At 43.5% G+C, this 20,600-nt stretch overlaps 1 protein-coding gene across 1 annotated transcript in view; it reads right to left on the reverse strand.

Annotated features, from left to right (window-relative positions):
• The window catches only part of LOC134460465 (cAMP-dependent protein kinase catalytic subunit PRKX-like), a 66,418-nt gene extending 51,518 nt beyond the window's left edge, over nt 1–14,900 (reverse strand). Inside the window, exon 1 of the mRNA XM_063212854.1 lies at nt 14,756–14,900. Within this exon, the coding sequence (XP_063068924.1) occupies nt 14,756–14,900 (145 nt within the window). The remainder of the gene's footprint in view (nt 1–14,755) is intronic.
• Between the last annotated feature and the right edge of the window lie 5,700 nt (nt 14,901–20,600).

Raw genomic sequence — 20,600 nt, forward strand, 5'->3', positions numbered from 1 at the left:
AGTGGGTAGCACACAAGATTTGGTGCAAATCTGTAAACCCATTCAACTGTTGTCGCACAGACATTTCATGTCCACATGGTGTGTAAGTACAGAAGATTGTAAGTACAGAAGATTTGGTGCAAAGCCAATCTGAACCCATTCAAAAGCAAAAGCAATGGCCACCAAGATGTTGTCAGTTCATACAGCTGTATTACGTGTAATGGTATAAATAACTACAATCATAATGTGTTTTGTTAATCATAATCTCGCAGGCCGAATAAAATGGCACCGCAGGCCAAATTTGGCCCCCGGGCCTGAGTTTGACATCCCTGCTCTAAATTAAACAGGGAATTTGATCTAATGTACAGTACAAAGATTTATATAGTTTACTTTTGTCTAAGAGACGCTATAGTGTTTCTTTTGCTGCAGAGCTGCAGTTATCTTTGTTATGTGTTATGCTGCTCTACCTGTTCTGTCACAAAGGTGTTATTCCTTTAGCTGACCCAAGACCTCATATTAAGAATATCTTTTAAATTATTTGAAAAATGACTCAAAGGTGAGAGAGTCCCTGTTGACAGCAGAACAAAATTCGGAGCGTACGTACTTGACAGCACTGTTTGTTGTGCACATAGCGCTGTGTTCGGGGGGCAATCTCTCTTGTCAGCTCCTCTGTTTGAATTGTAAGCCCCCTGCCCCCTAAACACTCACTCTACCTTCTCTACCTTTCTCCTCGATGTGTGTGAACAGCAAGCCCCTGTCTCCACTGTCAAATGCTGTAAATTGGTGGGGGTGATAATAACTCCTCGATTCCAAGTGAAGAGTATGGTGACAACATGGCCATGACAGTCATGCAACAGGAAACCACAGGGATGGAGTGGCCCGCCTGTGAACACGTCACCACGTGCCACCAAGACGCTGACAGGAGAGAGGGAAGGTGACCGACCCACTGCAACCCACACAAGACAGCAGCTATTGCAAATGGGGAAGACATCCCCATTTATATTCACAAGTTTGATTCGTCATTCAACAAGATACTTGCCCTACTGTGACTTTGGTATCAATAGAGTATATTATTCTTTCGTTTTACTGGTATTCATGATCATGTAACATTCACTTACATGCCCCACTCTGTACAGTAGCCTACTTGTCTTAACAGATGCCCATTAACAATGTTGCATCTTATTGTGAACATTACTACGAGTATCCAAGGAGGCCTATGTCTGTTTTCGTCAAGAGACACAAGAGAAGGAGAAAAGCCTTACACATTGGATTGTGGACTGCACCATTAGTGGGTTTTTGATTTTCATGCATGTTTCATGCAAACCATTTGAAAATCCATAGACTAGGTTTACTACAAGATTTTTGTGGTACTACATACATATCAAGACATTGAATTGTTTCTGTTCTGTTCTATTCGTTCGATTGCATTCATCAAAGAAAGAAAATTGGGATGAATTTCACAGGACAGTGTCTGGGACTAGCTAAGTCAAAGGACGGCCTCTAGTGAAAGTAGGTACTATAAAGCTGATGATCACATTAGTGCAAGTCATTTAAAAACTTCAGTTTTAGTTGGAAAGTACACTAGCCTACATGATTAAATAATTTACCTGTCTAACAGGTGTTTGATCTGTCTTTGATATGTCTATTATCTTGCTTAAGACAAAGTGTTATGCCATTAGAGCAACCAACCCTGAAAGTGGAACAAAAACGGAATGTTTTATTGACTGGGTTTGGTATGTGAAGCAAAATACCTGCTTTCAACCAGTTTGTATGTGTGTGTGTGTGTGTGTTTCTTAATAGAATGTGCCCACTAAATGTGTCATCGATAATGCACTGAGTAAGAGAAATGAGTAGACCTGAAATGCAGTTAAAAAAATACATCTGAAGGATACTTCGCACTGATAACAATTTAGGACATAATCTTTGATTTCATCTGAAATACTCATTGAAGACGTCCTTTTTGTTCATTTGGTCACTCTGCCTCTACTCTTTGATGAGCTGAGGAAGCATGTGGTGGTTAATCTGTGCCTCCAGCCCAACTCCAAAATCAATCACCATGTTAAGGCTCTCACCACGTACCTGGATCTGACACCTATTATTCAGATTTACATTTCTGCTCAGGAAGAATAATGGCATAAATCATTGTGGTGTCATCAGCACAGATAATTACACTGTGAATTCCTCGCAAGTGGCTTGTCGACGGAAGCTAGCGCTCTCTCTCTTCTCTCTCTCTCTTTCTCTTTCTCTCTCTCACTCTCTCTCTCTCTCTCTCTCTCTCTCTCTCTCTCTCTCTCTCTCTCTCCCTCTCTCTCTCGCTCTCTCTGGAAGTTGCGACTGTGTGAGGGGAAATGACAGTGAAAAATGGCCTTGATATCTATGTGAAAATGAGAACTTATACGATGCAAATCAGGTTCAGCATTTTTTCCCCTTCACGGCAGTAAATGTAATCTGGTTAGATTTTTTTCCCTTAAAGGTGCACTGTGTAGGATGGTGGCCAGAGTAGGTATTGCAATTAGCTGCTCATTGAAACTGTGCTGTCTATTGGCAAATTGGATGTTTTCATGAATATGTTCTTCTAAGTAGGCCTAATAAATAATGTGACCAAAGCACAGTGCGATTTGCTGCTAAAAAAAATCTATTTCTTGAAATTCGAGGTGGCATGGAGAAGATCCCTATGTGAAAAGTGCCATTTTCCCAGTCATAATGAATACTTACAATTAGATGGTGGAGATAAGTATTTGTGAAAAGGCTAACATTTGTGAATGGGCAGCATGAATTCTGGTAAGAAACTGCAAAAATATGTAGACCTGTATATTATATACGTGTTTACATGATGTTCTGAATCAAATGTCTGAGGTGAACAAGGCCAATGTCCACAGACCTATAGGCCTATTGTATGCAAACCCTCCAAAAAGCAATCCGGTGTCTGGCGGATGGATGAACTAACCGACACATCCAGTGTATTGTAAGAGTGAGTACACACCTCACATTTCTGCAGATTTGTAAGTGTCTTCTCATGAGACAACATATATATTTTTTAACTTTGTTTGACACAATGAAAAGTAGTCAGTGTACAGCTTACCGTTCATATTGTAGCTAGTTGGTGTGGGCTTGTGCAGGGACTCCAACAGGGGGTCAGTTGTCCCGGGCCCACAGGAACAGGGGTACTAAGAATTTGGTCCCCGTTACACTGTAAGGGCTTTGAGACGACTTTGTCCCAGTTGTCCCCTTTGTCCAAAGTTGTCAATGGCCCACGGTACCTGTAATTACTTTGACTGAGCACTTCAAGCATCTGTAGCTTGGTAAACCTTATTGCACTAGGTTTTGAATACAACTAGTTTGGCTGTAAACATAACCAAGGGATAATTATGTACTGCCATGCTCAAAGTTCACATTACACTAGATTTTGCGCTGACATGTCTATTATTGTGATTTACCAAGACAAGTGGCTGCAACACAAGCAATCCTTCACCACGAGCAGCAGTTTCAACGCCAGTATGGAATACACAACTGTGGAGTTTTAAGTGTGTGTGTGTGTGTGTGTGTGTGTGTGTGTGTGTGTGTGTGTGTGTGTGTGTGTGTGTGTGTGTGTGTGTGTGTGTGTGTGTGTGTGTGTGTGTGTGTGTGTGTGTGTGTGTGTGTGTGTGTGTGTGTGTGTCGGTGGGGAGGGTATTGACTATTCTAAGAGTATAAACACAAAATACAAAACAAATGCTGTTGGTAAACAGAAATGGGTTACTGACTCAGTCTCTCAAATTAAAGCTCTTGAACTGGACTCGTGAGAATTAGCAAATAAGTGACTATAATATCTGTGTCAGTTAGGTTCTTTAGGTAATGAAAAAGCTTATTTCATGGTCCATTGGGCAGTCAGCATTTTTTTCATTAGAGGATATTGTCACTGATTCGGCATCTCTAGTCCAGACCACTTTTCGCTCATGGAGAATTCAAAACAACCATTAACCAGTAATGCCTAAATCGCAGAACTCACTGGATGTCATGTCAGTCATGATGAGCCCTACGTCCTATGCTTTAAATGGATTTACATTTGCATAAATTGCATGGACACATTCATTTTCTACATGATCTTGATCAGTTAGCGCAATAATAGACCCCCCCGCTCAATTTACAGTCCCCAAATGAGTCTAAATGATGGCCTCAGAATGAGATCACTACCTTCAACCCTGTCAGTTCAGTGAAATAGCACATCGTTTCTCACTGTGGATATGTCTGGATATGTAGAATTAGTAGCTGATTTCTGATTTCTGTGATTAGGTTTAAAAAAAATAAACCTTCTGCCATTAAAGGGTCAGTTGGTTTGCAGAAGGGGAAGGGAAATGAACCTTTTAACAAAGTCTATCAACCTTGACCTTGACCTTGGGGTTACAGACCAGTGGGGACACAAATATGAGCTTCATATAACAAACAGTAAAGCTAGCCAATGGGAATCGGTTAAATGGACTTAGAAATGAGGATCATCCCTGTACACTAGTGTTTCTCAACAGGGGCGCTACAGCCCCCCAGGGCGCATTGAGGAGTTTAATTCCCATCGGGGAGCATTAGTCTACATTCATTTTTCAATACTAAGGGGGCGTTTGCAAGCTGATGATGAGACCAAGGGGGCGTTGGAAGGCTTATCATGAGGTCAAGGAGGTGTTTGTTCAAAAAAAGGTTGAGAACCACTGCTGTCTATAGACTGATGATACACAATCTCTTTCCCAAATGCAACTCTCTGCCTGCCTGCCTACTCACCAGCTGAAAGCCAAGCCCAGACTTACATGCAAATAACACATCTCAGGGGTATCATCCCTTTTCCACAGGTGAGTGGCACGTTGTTTTATTGCCGTGTCTAGTGTTGTTAAGAGGGCCTCTCAACATCAACATCATTCCTCACTAATGCTTTATGCAAGATAAGCCCTCATCCCCCCAGCGGACAAATTCATTAAAACATACGTAGCAGCAGTATCCGAATGTGAACCCTGTCTCTCTCTCTCTCTCTCTCTCTCTATCTCTCTCTCTCTCTCTCTCTCTCTCTCTCTCTCTCTCTCTCTCTCTCTCTCTCTCTCTCTCTCTCTTTCTCTCTCTCTCTCTCTCTCTCTCTCACACACACACACACACACGCACACGCACACTCACACACACACACATTCAATTCGCACGCATGCACGTACGTGCACATTCAAACACAGACACACAGACACACAGAGACACACACAAACACACAAGCATGCACACGCACACACACACACACATACTATGCACGCAGGCACGCAGGCACGCAGGCACGCAGGCACGCAGGCACGCAGGCATCTCTTTTCATAAGACTAGGAGGAACAGGAAGAAGAACCGCCAGCCATTCCACCCACCAGGGGTATTGTGTCCACATAAAAGAGACAGTGGATTATAAGAGGTGTGAGCTTCCCCCGAGCTGCACACTACCGTCTCCGGTGTAGTGGGGCTACACGCAGTGATCTCTCTCTACCTCAAAAGATCTGAATTGAATTTCCCACAAAACCCACAGGACCTTTTTACAGGCGGACTGGCGAACAAAGACACGGGGAACACGGGAGAGCGCTGACCAGGAAGGTGGGAGAGCAAGAGGGGCCTGGGGCTGTGTTTGCTCCCCGCGGTGCCAATGGTACGCCCTTGACTTTTTGCTCAGGGCTGGACTGGCCATCTGGCATAGCGGGCATTTCCCGGTGGGCCCAGCACCCTTTTTTTTAACCTTTCTTAAAATAGGGGCCCACGAGGGTGCGGGGCCCACCGGTCAGTTCTGTGCCACTAATTATAAGGGGGGGCCCATTAGCCAAAAGTGTCCGGGCCCTATTTCTCCCCCAGTCCAGCCCTTGACTTTTGCTCCACTTCTACACCTGCCGAGCCAGCTACACCACATAATGAGACACACTGCATCAAAAATTTAGCATGGTGTGGTGTGGTGTGGTGCAATTTATACATTTATGGCCCAGGTGTGGTGGTGGGCTCCAGAGAGGAATGTTAAATGCAGCCTCATTGTGAACGGCAAGATTGACTCATTTGCACTATTGGAAGTATGCTGAAGAATTTGCCAAGACTCTGGTACTATAAAAATAACTTGAAATGGTAGGCAAAATAAACATGCAAAATTAAAAAAATGGTGCCTTATTGGCTTTTTTGAAGCAGCATATTAGGCTACTTTGTAAATATGCACTCAAATTGGATTTCATTTTTTGTGTGTTTTTGTTTTTTTAGTGAGTCTAAAACACCTGACCTGACAGTTCACATTTTCGTAATTAATTGTTTGCACAGATTGAATCCATTGATTTAAGCTGTCAGGCACTGCAGGCTTTCAGTATGGTAAAACCACACTTGCAAAACCACAACAACCACATTTGCAAGATCAGTGTTGAGATTGTATTATGTGAGTCACAACCAGCAGGATCACATACGAGCCATAAGAATGTCTGACTTTATGTACCTCAGAAGCAAGTTTACATTTATGAATTGCTCACACTCTGGGATGAAAAACATTCAGAGTGTGAGCGGGAAAGGGAGAAAACACAACCATATTTTTACAAGTGTAGATTGTCAGGCAGCATAGGCAGATATAGGGATGAGGTGGTGCTAAAGCATCTGCACCTTTGCCCTACGGGACACAAGCGCCCTTTTTGAAAGTTCTTTTTTTGTCCCACAATGTATTGTGATCTATGTTGACATAATCATCTAGAAATGCTTGCCATTAAAAAGTGTGTGATGCCGCAATACTCACCTGGCCCCAACACTCAACTGACACATCTCATATAGTGCATCGTATACTGTAGAGACAGAGGATAAAAATAAGTTTTGATTATTCTTTCCATCGTTATCTTGTGTGCCTAAAATATGAACCAAACAATGTGACATAGAAGCAGACACGAGTCGTACAATCTGTGGCACGTGCACCCATTTTCAATTACCGTACGTAGCTGTTTTGAATTTCCAATTACATGACATTATCAGCTCTTAAGTAAAAACTTCCCATTTGTTCCGACTCCATCACGGCGTTCATCAGTATCAGTGTGGGTCAGTAGATATGGAACGTCACGGCCGTAACGGCTCCATTATCGCAGCAGGTGACCATCTTAGCCATAACCTCTGCACCATTAAACATAACCCTGATTTCACCTCATATTTTCTTCACAATTGCATGCAATTTCCCCCCTTTTGATAAGAAAGGCAGCCCTGGGATTGTGTTTGGCATTTTGTGTTTCTGGAGTGGGCCGGCATTCTTTGTCCCCCAGTAATCCCTGTGGCGCTGCCAGCAGTCAAACTGTGACTGTAGGATTAACGCACCAGCATGTTTCCATGGATTCTCTCTTTCTGCTCTAATCCTCTTTAAATCACTACTACAGACAAATATATGTCCTTAAGAGCATTTTGCTTGTTTATAATGATTATTTGTAGGCCTCTTATGTCTAACATGACTATGGTGTGTCGATTAATCAATTCAAGCCAAATAATGACTTACATAGGCCTACATTTTTTAACATAGGCTACAGTGCATTTAACCCATTTTGCAAATATAAGGATAGACTAAGTACTAATGGTATGTACAGCGTACATGCAAAACTCTATTAATACGAAGAATAGGGAAAAGGCTAAGCAGTTTGAGAATAAAAAACAGCCATTAAGTCATCTTTTTTTCTGTGGGTTAGCTATTTTCACATTTCCATTCCAAAAGACGGCGCAGCGCCGACCCATTCCAGCAGCGGAGAGTTTGTTTGGAGAGCAAATTGCATAGAATGCTTCTTGAAGCGTCCCACTCCATATGCAGAAAGGTCAAGTGGAATTCTGGGAAAGACACAGCACAATTTCTCAGACTAAATTACTTTGGCAGATATTAAACCCCTGCAAGCTGAATATACCCTGAATGGTAATTGCAACGGACCACTAACCTTTAACTTCAGAGGTCATTTCTTATACCGAAGACACACATAGTTGGGGAAAAAAAGAATGATTTTCATTTATGTTTGTTTTATTTTTTTAGGATAGGTAAGGCTACAGCAAGCCATCTCCGGGGCACAAAGGATTTGTCTAAGTGCTGCTGACACAAAATGTTCTTTTTTTTAGCTTTCTGGTCACAACTGTCCAACAATTCAAGCTAGTGTTCTCAATATTGTAAGGTGCACTCTGAGTGCGTGCCTCGACTATGACAGATACCCAAGTAAGTTGCAAAACCAACTACTGTATTTGCTCATTCAAAACATTGCATGCAAATGTACCCCAAGTTCTTGTATTTTTTAAGGTATCCCAAGTTCTTGTTTTGTTTTTTGTTTTTTTCGACAACAAAGCTGAGCTATCATTGGGATTCTAAGGATCTGCTGTTGAAACGGTAGATATTCAGACAAGCTTAAATTAGACTTGTCAGGCGTGCTGTCCATATTATGCTGGTCAACACTCAGCTCCTAATGTGTCTTCCCTTCTCTCTGTGCAGCTAGGAAACATTCCGTATGCAAGGCCCCTGTGATGGAGGCAACATGACAGTGATTTGTGTATAGCAAATCCACCTACACTGGCAAAAAGCTCTTTTCTGTTATGCGCCGGGTTAGGCATGGTTTACAATCCGGCTTTGCAAGTTACAAATAATAGCAAAAAAGCACTAGGCTATATAGTGTATTATGCAGGTATCTCATTTATTGCATTTGATGGCAAAGGTAAATAAGGCAAATAAGGCTGCTTCATGCTACAGTATTTCAAAGACTGCAACTATAGGCCCATTATATTTATATTAATAGGCACCTGTTGAAATGAATAGGCCTGCAACATCTTACAAAAACCCCATATGTTTTCCAATAAGTGATGCATATTTCACAATGAAATACCTGGAAGTTACTAAATTATAGGGAGTGAATGACCATGTTTTACAAGTGGTAGATTTAATCCAGAGGTATTGAAGAATTCAAAGAGATGTACAGGTCAAGTAACCAAAACAATACTTCAGGCCATCACAGTTTCTTAGTATTTGAACAAATTTCCTTGGAAATGATTTCCTAATTTTAAAATCAGCCTTAGTCATTGCCTACCTTCTTTTAGAGTGATTGAGCCTATCAACTTTGAATTATCAGAAATATGTGAAAAAACTGAAACGGAAATGCTGTGTTAATGGTCTGTGTTTGTATGTGTGTTTGTAGATCTGTTACAGAAAAGCAGAGAAAGTGTAAGGGATGTGTTTATGCCCAGTAAACAGAGTGATGCAATGCATCAAAGTGTGAGCAAGCAAGTGTAGGGCGAGATTTGCTGTGAGTCAGAGAGCCGCATAGAAAGAGATGGAGCTGGGCTGATGGACAGGCCATCATTAAAGGTGAGTGATTTGACCTTCCAGGGGCTGCCTGGTATTCAGCTGGGTGACTTGGGATGGGAGGCAACAAGCTTGGTAATGATCACAGGTTGAAGTGCAATGACTTTAGATCCATGGCGCTGGCTGTAATGTATAAGTATTGATCTGCTCCTTGTCTTATCCAGGGGGTTGCTCCAGGATGCTTTAGCAAGGGGGGAAAGACTTACTATAAAGCATTGGCGAAGGAAAATCACTTAAAAAATTCATTGGTGTGATGGTGCCCTTCCTGTGGGTGTATTGCCAGAAAATGGATTTTTGTCCTTTCTACAGTGTGGTGGGGTAAAAAAAAACCCAGAAGGAGAAAACACAGATTAGACTCCACGTTCTTCATCTGTTGTTGCTCCAGCCAGGGCCGCTGACAGCTTTTTCTGGGCCCAGGACAAAGTCATCTGAAAGGGCCCCAAACCCAAAACAAACAACGTAATGGGGACCCAATTCTGGGCCCCCTGTCTCTCTGGGCCCGGGACAACATACCCATTTGCCCCCCCTTCTGTTGGTGGGCCTGGCTACAGCGGCTCCTATCCCTCTGCTGGTGATGTATGCCTCTACTTAGTGAAACTGATGCTGTCGCAGACACAGGCATGCTCGCCAATGTGACATGGTGTAATGAGAAGGAATGAGTGAAGCTCTGGCAGACTTAATGATGAAGCCCCCCTCCCCCCCGTTATCCCCCCCCCTCCTTATCCATCCCCTTTGCTGTGCTTGACAAACACATCACAGCTTTCCATTTTTATGGGGCTTCCAATCCGGGCATAGCGATCCTCTCTAATATTCATCTTCACCACCACAACGACTTCACTGTTACTGTTGCGAGCAATCTCCAGACATTTCCATATCTGTCTCCAGAGGTAGGGCCTACTACATCACAATTTTTAAGTGACTAAAAGGCGTGAAAGATGGGCAGATTGAAAGTCTAGTCACATGCAGAGTCATATCACTGGTTACATTGTCCTTGACAAACTCCTTTTAAAAAATGAAAGAAAGAAAGTATTCCTTTACAATTTCAATGCATAACTAAGCGGTAATGCCATTGGGCAAGTTAAATGTGCTTACAACAAAGATAATAGCTTTCTTGAACCAACTGGTAAACCGGTAAATCCCTTTAAAATGATGTGTTCTATGGCAGTCATTGTGTTGTCTTCTTACAGTTAGTGGCTGATGGGAAAGAAATCCACTGTGCAACTCTGTTGTCAAACAACTGAGTGCAGAACCATAAAGCCTTTGTTACGTTATATTAACCGTGCTCAGGAAGCAGTGAGCACGCCTGGGTAAAGCTTACCTAAAATGACAGTCGTATAAACCCCTCTGTTGAAAACATACAGCATGTGAGAGTGAGCAGGTGACAGGGGAAATCACTGTTCTGACAGGGTAGGGCAGCAGGTTTTCCATTCACTGCATTTGGACAGTAAATCAATGGCAAAGAGCTGATTAGTGCAGTACCCAACAGGGCTGGACTGGGGGAGAAATACCCAAGGGCCTGGGCACTTTTGGCTTAAAGGGCCCCCCCCCCTCATAATTAGTGGCGCAGAAATACTCAGCGGTGGGCCCCGCACCCTCGTGGGCCCCTATTTTCAGAAATGTAAAAAAATGAAGGAAAAAAAAAATACATTTCTGAAAACAGGGGCCTACGAGGGTGCGGAGCCCACCGGGAAATGCCCGCTATGCCAGATGGTCAGTCCAGCCCTGGCAGTACCCAATGGCTCCACCAAGACATGTTGTCGCGAAATTTCAGAGAGCCATTACCCAAACTCCTCAGCTAATACAGAGGCTGAATAAACCAAAACATTAATCTCAAGGTCTCAAGGCTCCCATTGCGAACCCCACCATGTTTCATGACAAGATATATAATTCACCATTTCACAGGTGTATATTGCTCAGGGCTCGGGCAGTTGGTAAATAGTTCTCGAGATCAAGAGGTAATATGATAGACATTGATCATTCAGTTCAGACCTTACACAGAGACACAAACACATCATTCATGTCCATCAGACAGTCACTCAGGGGCAGTCGACTCATACCCAGAACATCTCTACCGTCCTCAGCAACTTTCGAAATCTCCCCTGACTATTTCCCAGCACCAACTTCCAATTCACTACTACGTCTGCTAAACAAAGAATCTAGGCATAACAATTAACCATACAGATTTTAAATATATATATATATATATACACACATAGGGCCTACCTATATATTTTACATCTGAAGTCACTATATGCCAAGGACATCACAGTTATCTCAATATATTTACGTAAGATGTTTAAACAGTCAATCAAATATTAGTCTTTTTTTAATGCTTTACATTATACCTTCATTTGCATTGCTAACGTATAGTTAGTATGTCAGAGCACTATACACTGTAAAAATGGCCTCGTTTCTTTTTTGATACTATCACCAATCACCATGAACTGTGGTTGGCTCACTGTGATGTGTGACAGTTTGGTGCAATGTGTCAGACTGTTGGGCTTGCTCTGGACATCATCTCTGCTTTTTTCTCAGCTTTGCTGCTTGGTCCCCAAAACATGTAACACAAAATACATGGGGAACACCAGAAGGCAGCCTTCATTCAACTTATAATGAAGCCTACACTCATGTGCCTCTATTATGCGGTCTGAATGCATTGAATTGTTTTTGAAGCTGGCCATGCTGTTGTCTGCATCTGAACCATTGGCTCTTTTGAGCCTTTGACTCTTTGAAGAGCGTGCTCAAGGGCATCAGATAATGTTATAGTCATTTATTCTGCAACAAAGACTTGTGTCTGCCATCAAAAGAATGAATGATTGCGGCGCCTGTAAAAGTCATCTTCCCCGGTGTCATCATCAACCACGCTCAGGAGACCTCCAGTGTGTCCACGCCGGCTAATGAAAATGAGCCTCTATTACTCTGATGGAAAAAGCCATCAGGAAGATGTCAATAGCAATGAGAGGGGGGGCTACACTGATGCCGGCGTCTAACAAACATGCAGGCCACAGAAACGCCATGGCTACTACCGACCACACAAGTCAACTCTCCAGTCCTCTTCTCAGATGTCTGCCTGTGAAAATAGGACACTGCCAGTCTAAGAGGAAGCTTCTTTCCGTTTTTACACGGCTATTAGGAGATCCGCGATTATGAATTCCATTTATCCAGCAGTGTGAGTCCTCCACAGTTTTTTTTTTATGGGCTCGGATGAGCAATAATAGGCAATCCAGCCTTCTATCTTCTCAGCCCACTCCCCTTGGGCTGACGAGAGTAATATAAGAGTCCGGGTTCTCCCATCGCTCCCCTCTCTGGAGACTTCATCAGCTGGATTATAAACCCACCAATGGGACTCCTCCAGAGACCAACAAATCACACGCAGGACTCACAATGTACTGGCTCTGATGGATTCCCGTGTGTATAATATCATACAAGTGTGGTCTCATTTGTCTCATCTGTCGTGCTCATTTGCTGTCCACTTCAGGAGATCAAGGCAACCTTTCTGGTGCATCAGTACGTAGATGACATTATGTTGTTGTCCCTCTGCATGGCTTGTTGGGGGAAGAAAACACGTCTTAAATATTAAATATATAATATCAAACACAAACAATAGCCTATATATTTGTACAATATTGTTAACTGCCAGAACATGTCATGTTAAATAATAAATAATGTCATATTAAATTTTTTTGGGAAAAAACTTCTCAACTCTGTACTCTATAGTCACATGTGTCTGGAGGATCAGACCTAGTTTCTAAAAAAATCAAATGCCTTACCAAATAATTAAAAGAAAACATCTGTCCATCACTCTCAAGCACAAAAATGTTAACACTGCAAATCACTGCACCTGTTTCCACTTCCTGTGTGGGTAAGCAGTTGATTGGCTTCTGCAAATGTTGTCAATGAATGTGCAGATGTGGGCAATTACACCATCTCATGGCTATGCCTCGGTCCCTCTCCAGCCAATTGAGAAGCCCTTGACAAAAGCCAATAACTGGCACCAAACAACAAAGTAGTATCATGGACCACAGCCAAGCACACTGAGGGAGGACAAGTGAGGACTGGAACTAAAGTCTCCACAAAGTGAAATGTTCGATTCTAGGATTCTCAGCATGAAGGTCAGGTATTCTATAGCAGGTGTAGCTTTGGAAGGAGGCTGGTATTGTGCAGCTGAAAGGTACCGGTAGACTCATCCTGTGTCGTGTGGCTCAGTCTTGAGTGCTTACTGTGCAGCTGTGCAGCTTTTCTCCACACATTCTGCTTTATTGGCTGATTCATGACACATAGCTTTGCAGTCGTAATTGTACTTGGCATATTTGCTTGGCAAGAGGCCTATCTGTAATCTATTGTTCTATCTGTTGTTCTAGATCTATTGTTTCTTACAGTGTCGCTGAATGGGTGTGAATGAGTGACTGTTTGGTGTGTTAGCACAGCTACAGCTGGTTGATGAGACCCAGCTGCTGCTATTCACAATACCACTAACAAATGAAACGGACAAACAATAATAGCTATTCATTACATGGGTTATACATTTTTGTTTTGTCCTGGCTGCGCGACCCTGGCTGCGCACAACTCAACCTCTGATTGTTGGAAACCTCTGTCAGTCAAAAAATGAACTCAGTTGGTTGGCTGCCAGTGTCTTGCCCCTCCTGACAACACCGTGTTTATATATATATATATAAAAAACATGTATACAGAGGGTGTGTTTCTCAACAGTGTCGTTGCAAACTAAGTTGGCAACTCACTTGGTTGTAAGGCAATTTCCCATTGCCAACTTCCTAAGTTGCTAATTGGTTAGTAATGACACTGTCGAGAAACGGGGTCCAAGTTTTTAATTTACAAAGATTGGTGTGGTGAGGAGGGGCAAGAAGCTGGCAGCCAACCATGTGAACTCATTTTTTGACCGACAGCAGTTTCCAACAATCACAGGTTGAACAATGCGCAGCCAGGGTGGCGCAGCCAGGGATTGTTTACAAATGGGAAACCCATGTGAAGTAGAAAAGTTTAGTAGAGGACAAATATCCAAGATGGCCGGCCTGAAGGGAGGAAGAGTGAAAGTTTGGTAGAGGACAAATATCCAAGATGGCCTGTCTGAAGGGAGGAAGGCGCACAGGAGCAGTGGCTAGCACTGCAGATAAAGTGCTTGTCACAAACCCTGGTCAGATGGAGGAGGACGCAGGCCCGGAGTGACCCCACAGTGTCCGGAACCTCCAAGCTGCACCAGTCCTCTCGCAGGGTGGAATACCAGAACATCACCGGGTCACGTGGCCTGCCGCAAACAACAAGGAGTGGCTTTACCTGGACATGGACCTAGACAAGATCATGGAGACTGTGAAGGCGATGTGGACCACAAGCTCCAGGCTATGTGCACCTTGATAACATCAATGGGTGCTGAGCGCTTTCGTGTGTCTGAGAAGCCTGCGAGCAGGGAAGCATCGAGACCCAACCGGCGAGAATTCAAGATCAGCCAACTGAGACAGGAGCTGAAGACCTTGAAGTTCCAGTTCAGGGCAGCGAACGAGGAGGAGAGAGGCGCCTTGTCCGAACTCAGACAGATCTTGAGGAGCTGAATGGCACAGGAGGAAGGGGAAGGAGAGGGCCAAGAAGCGGAAGGCATTTATCACCAATCCATTCAGCTTCACTAAGCGTCTACTGGGGCAAAAGAAGAGTGGCAACCTGACGTGTCCTGTAGAGGATATTAACCACCACCTCAGAGCCACCTTCAGCGATCCTTTAAGGGAGCAAGACCTAGGCCCATGCGAGGCCCTGGTAAAGCCGCCAGAGCCTGTGGTGCAGTTTAACACCGCAGAGCCTACCCTAAAAGAGGTCAAAGATGCAGTGATGGCCTTAAGATCAAGCTCCTCCCCAGGCCCCAGCAAGGTCCCATACAGAGTGTACAAGCAGTGTCCTAGGCTGCTTGTGAGACTCTGGAAGATCTTAAAGGTGATCTGGCGCAGGAAGAAGGTTGCCGCCCAGTGGCGTGCTGCAAAGGGGTCTGGATCCCAAAAGAGGAGGATGCTAGTAACATCGACCAATTCCGCATCATCTCGCTGCTCTGCATCGAAGGGAAGATGTTCTTCAAGATTGTGTCCCACCGGCTCACAGACTCAAGACTCCTTTGGCCCTTGCTTGTCTATGAGGTGCCCAATGTCAATGGTGGAGACGCTGGAAAGAACCATCAGCCAGTTTCTGTGCAGGTGGCTGGGGCTTCCTAGATCCCTCAGCAGCATTGCATTGTATGGCCATTCCACCATGCTGCAGCTTCCCATCAGCGGCTTGTCGGAGGAGTTTATGGCCACATGCTCCAGGGAGCTGATGATGTACAGGGACTCCTCTGACAAAAAGGTTGACACTGCAGGAATCCAAGTAAAAACTGGGAGGAAGTGGAAGGCCCAGGAAGCCATTGACAGAGCAGAGGACGGCTGCAGCAGTGGGTCGGGCCGGGCTTGATAGCTTCCCCAAACCTCGCTATGACAAAGCCGGAAGAAAGGAGAAACTGCAAATGGTGCAGGATGAGATTCGAGCAGAAGTGGAGGAAGACCGGCAGATCAAGATGGTGGCTATGTACCAACAAGGTGCCTGGACGAGGTGGGAGCACACCGAACAGCGTAAAATCACCTGGCCAGAGCTCTGGAGACTAGAACCCCAGCACCTTAAGTTCCTCATCCAATCCATTTATAACGTTCTTCCAAGCCCAACCAATCTACAGCGCTGGGGCATAGCAGACACTGTGACATGCCAGCTTTGCGAGAGGAGAGCCACACTGGAGCACATCCTCAGTTGCTGCCCGAAGGGGAAGGGCGGTATCGCTGGCGTCATGACCAGGTCCTCAGGGCTCTGGCGGACACGCTCAGCACTGCAATAACCAACTGCAGATACCAGCCTCCCTCCAAGAAGTCCATCACCTTCGTCAGAGCTGGCGAGCAGGCACAACATCAGCCAGGTTCCTCTGGAGGGTTTCTCACCACAGCACGGGACTGGGAACTCAAAGTCGACCTGGGGAGACAGCTTAAGTTCCCAGAGCACATCTTTGCCACTTCACTCCGCCCAGACGTGGTGTTAACATCAGAGTCAACTAAGCAAGTGGTCCTGGTGGAACTTACCGTCCCCTGGGAAGACAGAGTGGAGGAGGCCAACGAATGCAAGAGGGCCAAATATTCAGAGTTGGTAACTGAGTGCCGGAGCAGGGGCTGGAAAGCCCGCTGTGAACCAGTCGAGGTGGGGTGCAGGGGTTTTGCTGGCCAGTCACTACCCCGCACCTTGATGCTCCTTGGAGTGAAGGGTCAGCTGTGCAGAAAAGCCATCAGGAGTATCACAGAGGCTGCGGAGAAAGCCTCTAGATGGCTATGGATCAGGAGGGGGGATCCTTGGAGTAGCAGGCCACTTGAACACAAGTCAGGGGCTGATCACCCCCGGCTGGGTCGCCCGGTTGAGGGTGTTTGATGATCAAAGACCCGAAACACCCAATGAGCTCGGGTTCATCACTGATGATGTGTCCAAGTAGCACCTAGTGGTCTATTCAAGAACATATCCTTCAAAGTGATAACTTACCATTTCTGTGAATAAGCTCATTTTACACCTCTGCTTGAGTTAAATAAATACGTTTTACATTTCTCCTGTACTTGCAGCCGGTCTCTGAGTCTGGCAGTGCAAATTATAGGCCCTACCTCCAAGCTAGCATAGATCATTTGGCACGATCGTGATGAAGCAGTGCTGCTTTTGCTAGGCAGTGGGCATCAACCAGAATGCCAGAACTAGCAAAGTGCACATGCCCACTCCCTAGCAAAAGCAGTACTGCTTCATCACGATAGTACTAATTGAATCTTCTGGGTCTAGCGGGCAGCTACCTGGACCCATAAGATTCAATTACATCACTAGCTTGTAACTAGAAGTACCATTAACACACTTAGACAGTGGTCATCAACCTTTTTATTAGTGACTAAGGGCCAAAACATACCAAGGCGGAACGGAACGGTTGCGGGACAAACGCGGCCTTTCTGCTTAGTTTCGGCCGGTGTGTTTTTCTCTGCCTTTCACACTGACAGCGTTGGCGTGCGCGGCCAGTCCTGTTCAAAACCCTTCCCACAGATGAAGCTAGCATGCTACTCTGCCATTCATTTGAATGAGACACCGCCGGTCGCCGGCGTGAAAAATACGCTCGAGTTCTATTTTCCAAATGCAGCGCGGCGCGGAGCTGGCTCCCGCGCCGCTGACGCTCAACTACCGCCGGTTGGTGTGTAAGGACAGATATGTTTCAATGTATTTTCACCGACGCCGGTAAAAAACGCGGCCGTTCCGCGACGCTTTACCGCCCTGGTGTGTAAGACCCCTAAGAGAATGGCTGAAAGAACATAAGAAAGGTAGCCTAAAGCTCAATTATTAACTGAAGGAGAGGTAAAATTTGGCCATTTCCAGAAATGGCACTCTATTGCTTGAAAATATTTAGTTGAAGAGACTACAGTCATACACAAGGGATAGCACCATGGTATCAAATCTATTATGTTTTATTTTAGAAAAACCAGCAGTCTTACACATTTGACTAGCTCAAAGTTAACCCATCAATATCACCTTAAAAGTGGAAGGTAACAAAATGATCAACCAAAACTTTAAGACAATATCTTACATTTGACCCTGATTCCCTCAGTGCTGACATCAATGTTGGAAATCAATCAAATGTTGGTAACACTTTACTTGACGCCAGTGTCATATGCATGTCATTACAGTGTCATATCAGTGTCATGGCACAGTTATGCACGTGTCATAAACATCTTAAACAAAGTTGCCATAACCGAATGTCACTTAAGACCAACAGTCATAAAATGTTTATGACATGGACATAATGTTTATGCCTTATCTATGACCGTGCCATGACACTATTATGACAATGTAATGACACACATGCATATGACACCGGCGTCAAGTAAAGTGTTACCCAAATGTTTTCAGATGCCTCTTTGAGTACATTGAGTTGCAATGATTTTTTACATCCCGTTTGAATTTATCTGTATGTTACAGTATGAAGATTTGAATTTGTTTTGATGTGACACTGAAAGCCTCTACCATTTACTGTAGATGTGATATCTGTCACCGTTAATCACTCTTGAACTCTTGTCAATTATAAACTATTTGAAGATTACAGTATGCTGAAATTTAAAGTTTTTCAAAAAGTAATATTTCTGTCGCTTTATATATATACATGTCTATTACGGATTTCACGATTCACTAAGACTTTGTATAGTATACAAAGCATTATTTATGCTGAAGCAACACTGGTGAAAAGGCCTAAAATTAAGTAACATTCCTTTTATTCCTGCACAAAAAAATTTGATTCTCAAGATGCAGAAGATGACTCCTTGAGTGAAGATGAAAATTTAGCCTTTTGATGTCATGTAGACACAAAATATTGAATTTCAATACTGTAGACACACAAATCATGGTTTGAATGGCAAAGAATTGCTTAGCACTGTATTGCCATGTGAATGAAACGCAGTACAGGTAGGTACAGAAGATCACAAAACCATGCAGTATAGAATATGAGCGTAGAAAACCAATAGAAAAAATAAGGACATCAATGGTATGGGGACAGTGTCATTTACATAGAGTTGTATATATTTTTAAAAACTCACAGGGCCCTTGAAATCACGTTTTGATGCAAAGCAACACTGAAAGCATTTCTTTTTTGTTTTGCCATTGTGCTTAGGCCTATATACACACTTTATACAAAAAAAAGTTTCAGTCCAGGCTGGGAGATTGCACTACTACTGCCTTGTGGAAAAGAGAACTGAATTAGACATCAATGCACCGCAACCGGAATCGGTTGCTAAAATATGTAAAGCATCTGTTATGTACACTCTCTCAGCAGCATGAGGGGTCGCCCATGTGGAAAGCCGTTCCATTGTCACCAGTCCCTTGGTAGCAGTCTACAGCTCTCAGATTAGAAGCTACAGTTGGCAAGATTGAGCCCATTGTTAGCAATTTCAACATTAACAAATGCAAACATAATAAAAACATAGTGATACTTCATACTTACATACTTAGGTCAAGAATGGATAGGACATCATTTTACCCACATCGAATGTCATTGTTGGTGCTACTGTTAACAGTACAATACTGTAGCTGTAGGAGGTTTTTATGCGCAGACAATACATGCCAAACTCCATTTCCGAGATATCCTTCACTCCAAATGGTAATCACCCAATTAATGCAGGTTAGCGTAACTGTTTGTCTTGAATGCTCTTCAGAATTCCTGCTATCATCACTATGAGTGGTGGAGTCTAGGGCTGTAACGATATTGTATCAAATCGAGAAATCGTGATACACAGTCAGTCATGATACCGTTATTGATATCATGATGCAAGAAGACAGTATCGTGATACATCCTTTCAAAGTTGTATTACCCTTCGGTCCAGAAAAATGATGTGATTCCCAGCTTGCAATCAATATCATTATTCTCAACTTCTTACATTATTATTTACCTCTTGTAACCTACTCTACCTATAAACAATCATCAAAAAGATAGATTTTAAAAGTCGTGAGGTGTATCGAACCGTAGGTCAGAAATCGTGATATCAATTGAATCGTTAGTTGAGTGCATCGTTACAGCCCTAGTGGAGGCCCATGGCCACTGTGCCACTACTTATGTGGATATCCCTTTACTCTTTAGGAATGATCACATTTATTTTGCAATGCACATATATTGTTTTGATATAGCGTAGTAAACATGAGGAATGAGGTATATCCTTAAATGACATGCCTGCAATACTCTGTCTGCAGACACCTAAAAACATTTTCATTGCAAACCACCCCCCACAAACACCTTACAGTATTTTGGCAACTGCCCAGCAATACTTTTTATAAAGATGTATTTTTCTTTTGACCTAACGTTCAAGGATGAGACTCAGAACATGGCGATCTAGCACTCCAAAGGCCATGCAGTGTGCATACACACAGCTTGAGAAAAGTGGTTTGGGATCAGAGGTAAATGAGTTGGGCTTTGCGTTCCAAAAGAGTCGAAACATCTGACATCTCATAACACTGAGAGAAAGTACACAAACTATGTTCTCACCCAATTCTTGAGGAAAATCAATCAATGGGTTCCAGACTGTTGAGCCTCTCTCTCTCTCCGTCTATCCACAAAATAACATACATTTGCTAAACAGTTCTACATTCACCTTTGACAAGTCAATGTTAGTTAAGTTCATTTTTTTGTTATTCAATCATAAGTATAATCTGTAACAAAATAACATTTATGTGCCCTCATTCAGAACACAGCGATATACTGTACATATTTTTAAAATCTGTATAGTAGTCCAAAGAA

Source organism: Engraulis encrasicolus, chromosome 13 (genome assembly GCF_034702125.1).
Source record: "Engraulis encrasicolus isolate BLACKSEA-1 chromosome 13, IST_EnEncr_1.0, whole genome shotgun sequence".
NCBI classification, from domain to species: Eukaryota; Metazoa; Chordata; class Actinopteri; order Clupeiformes; family Engraulidae; genus Engraulis; species Engraulis encrasicolus.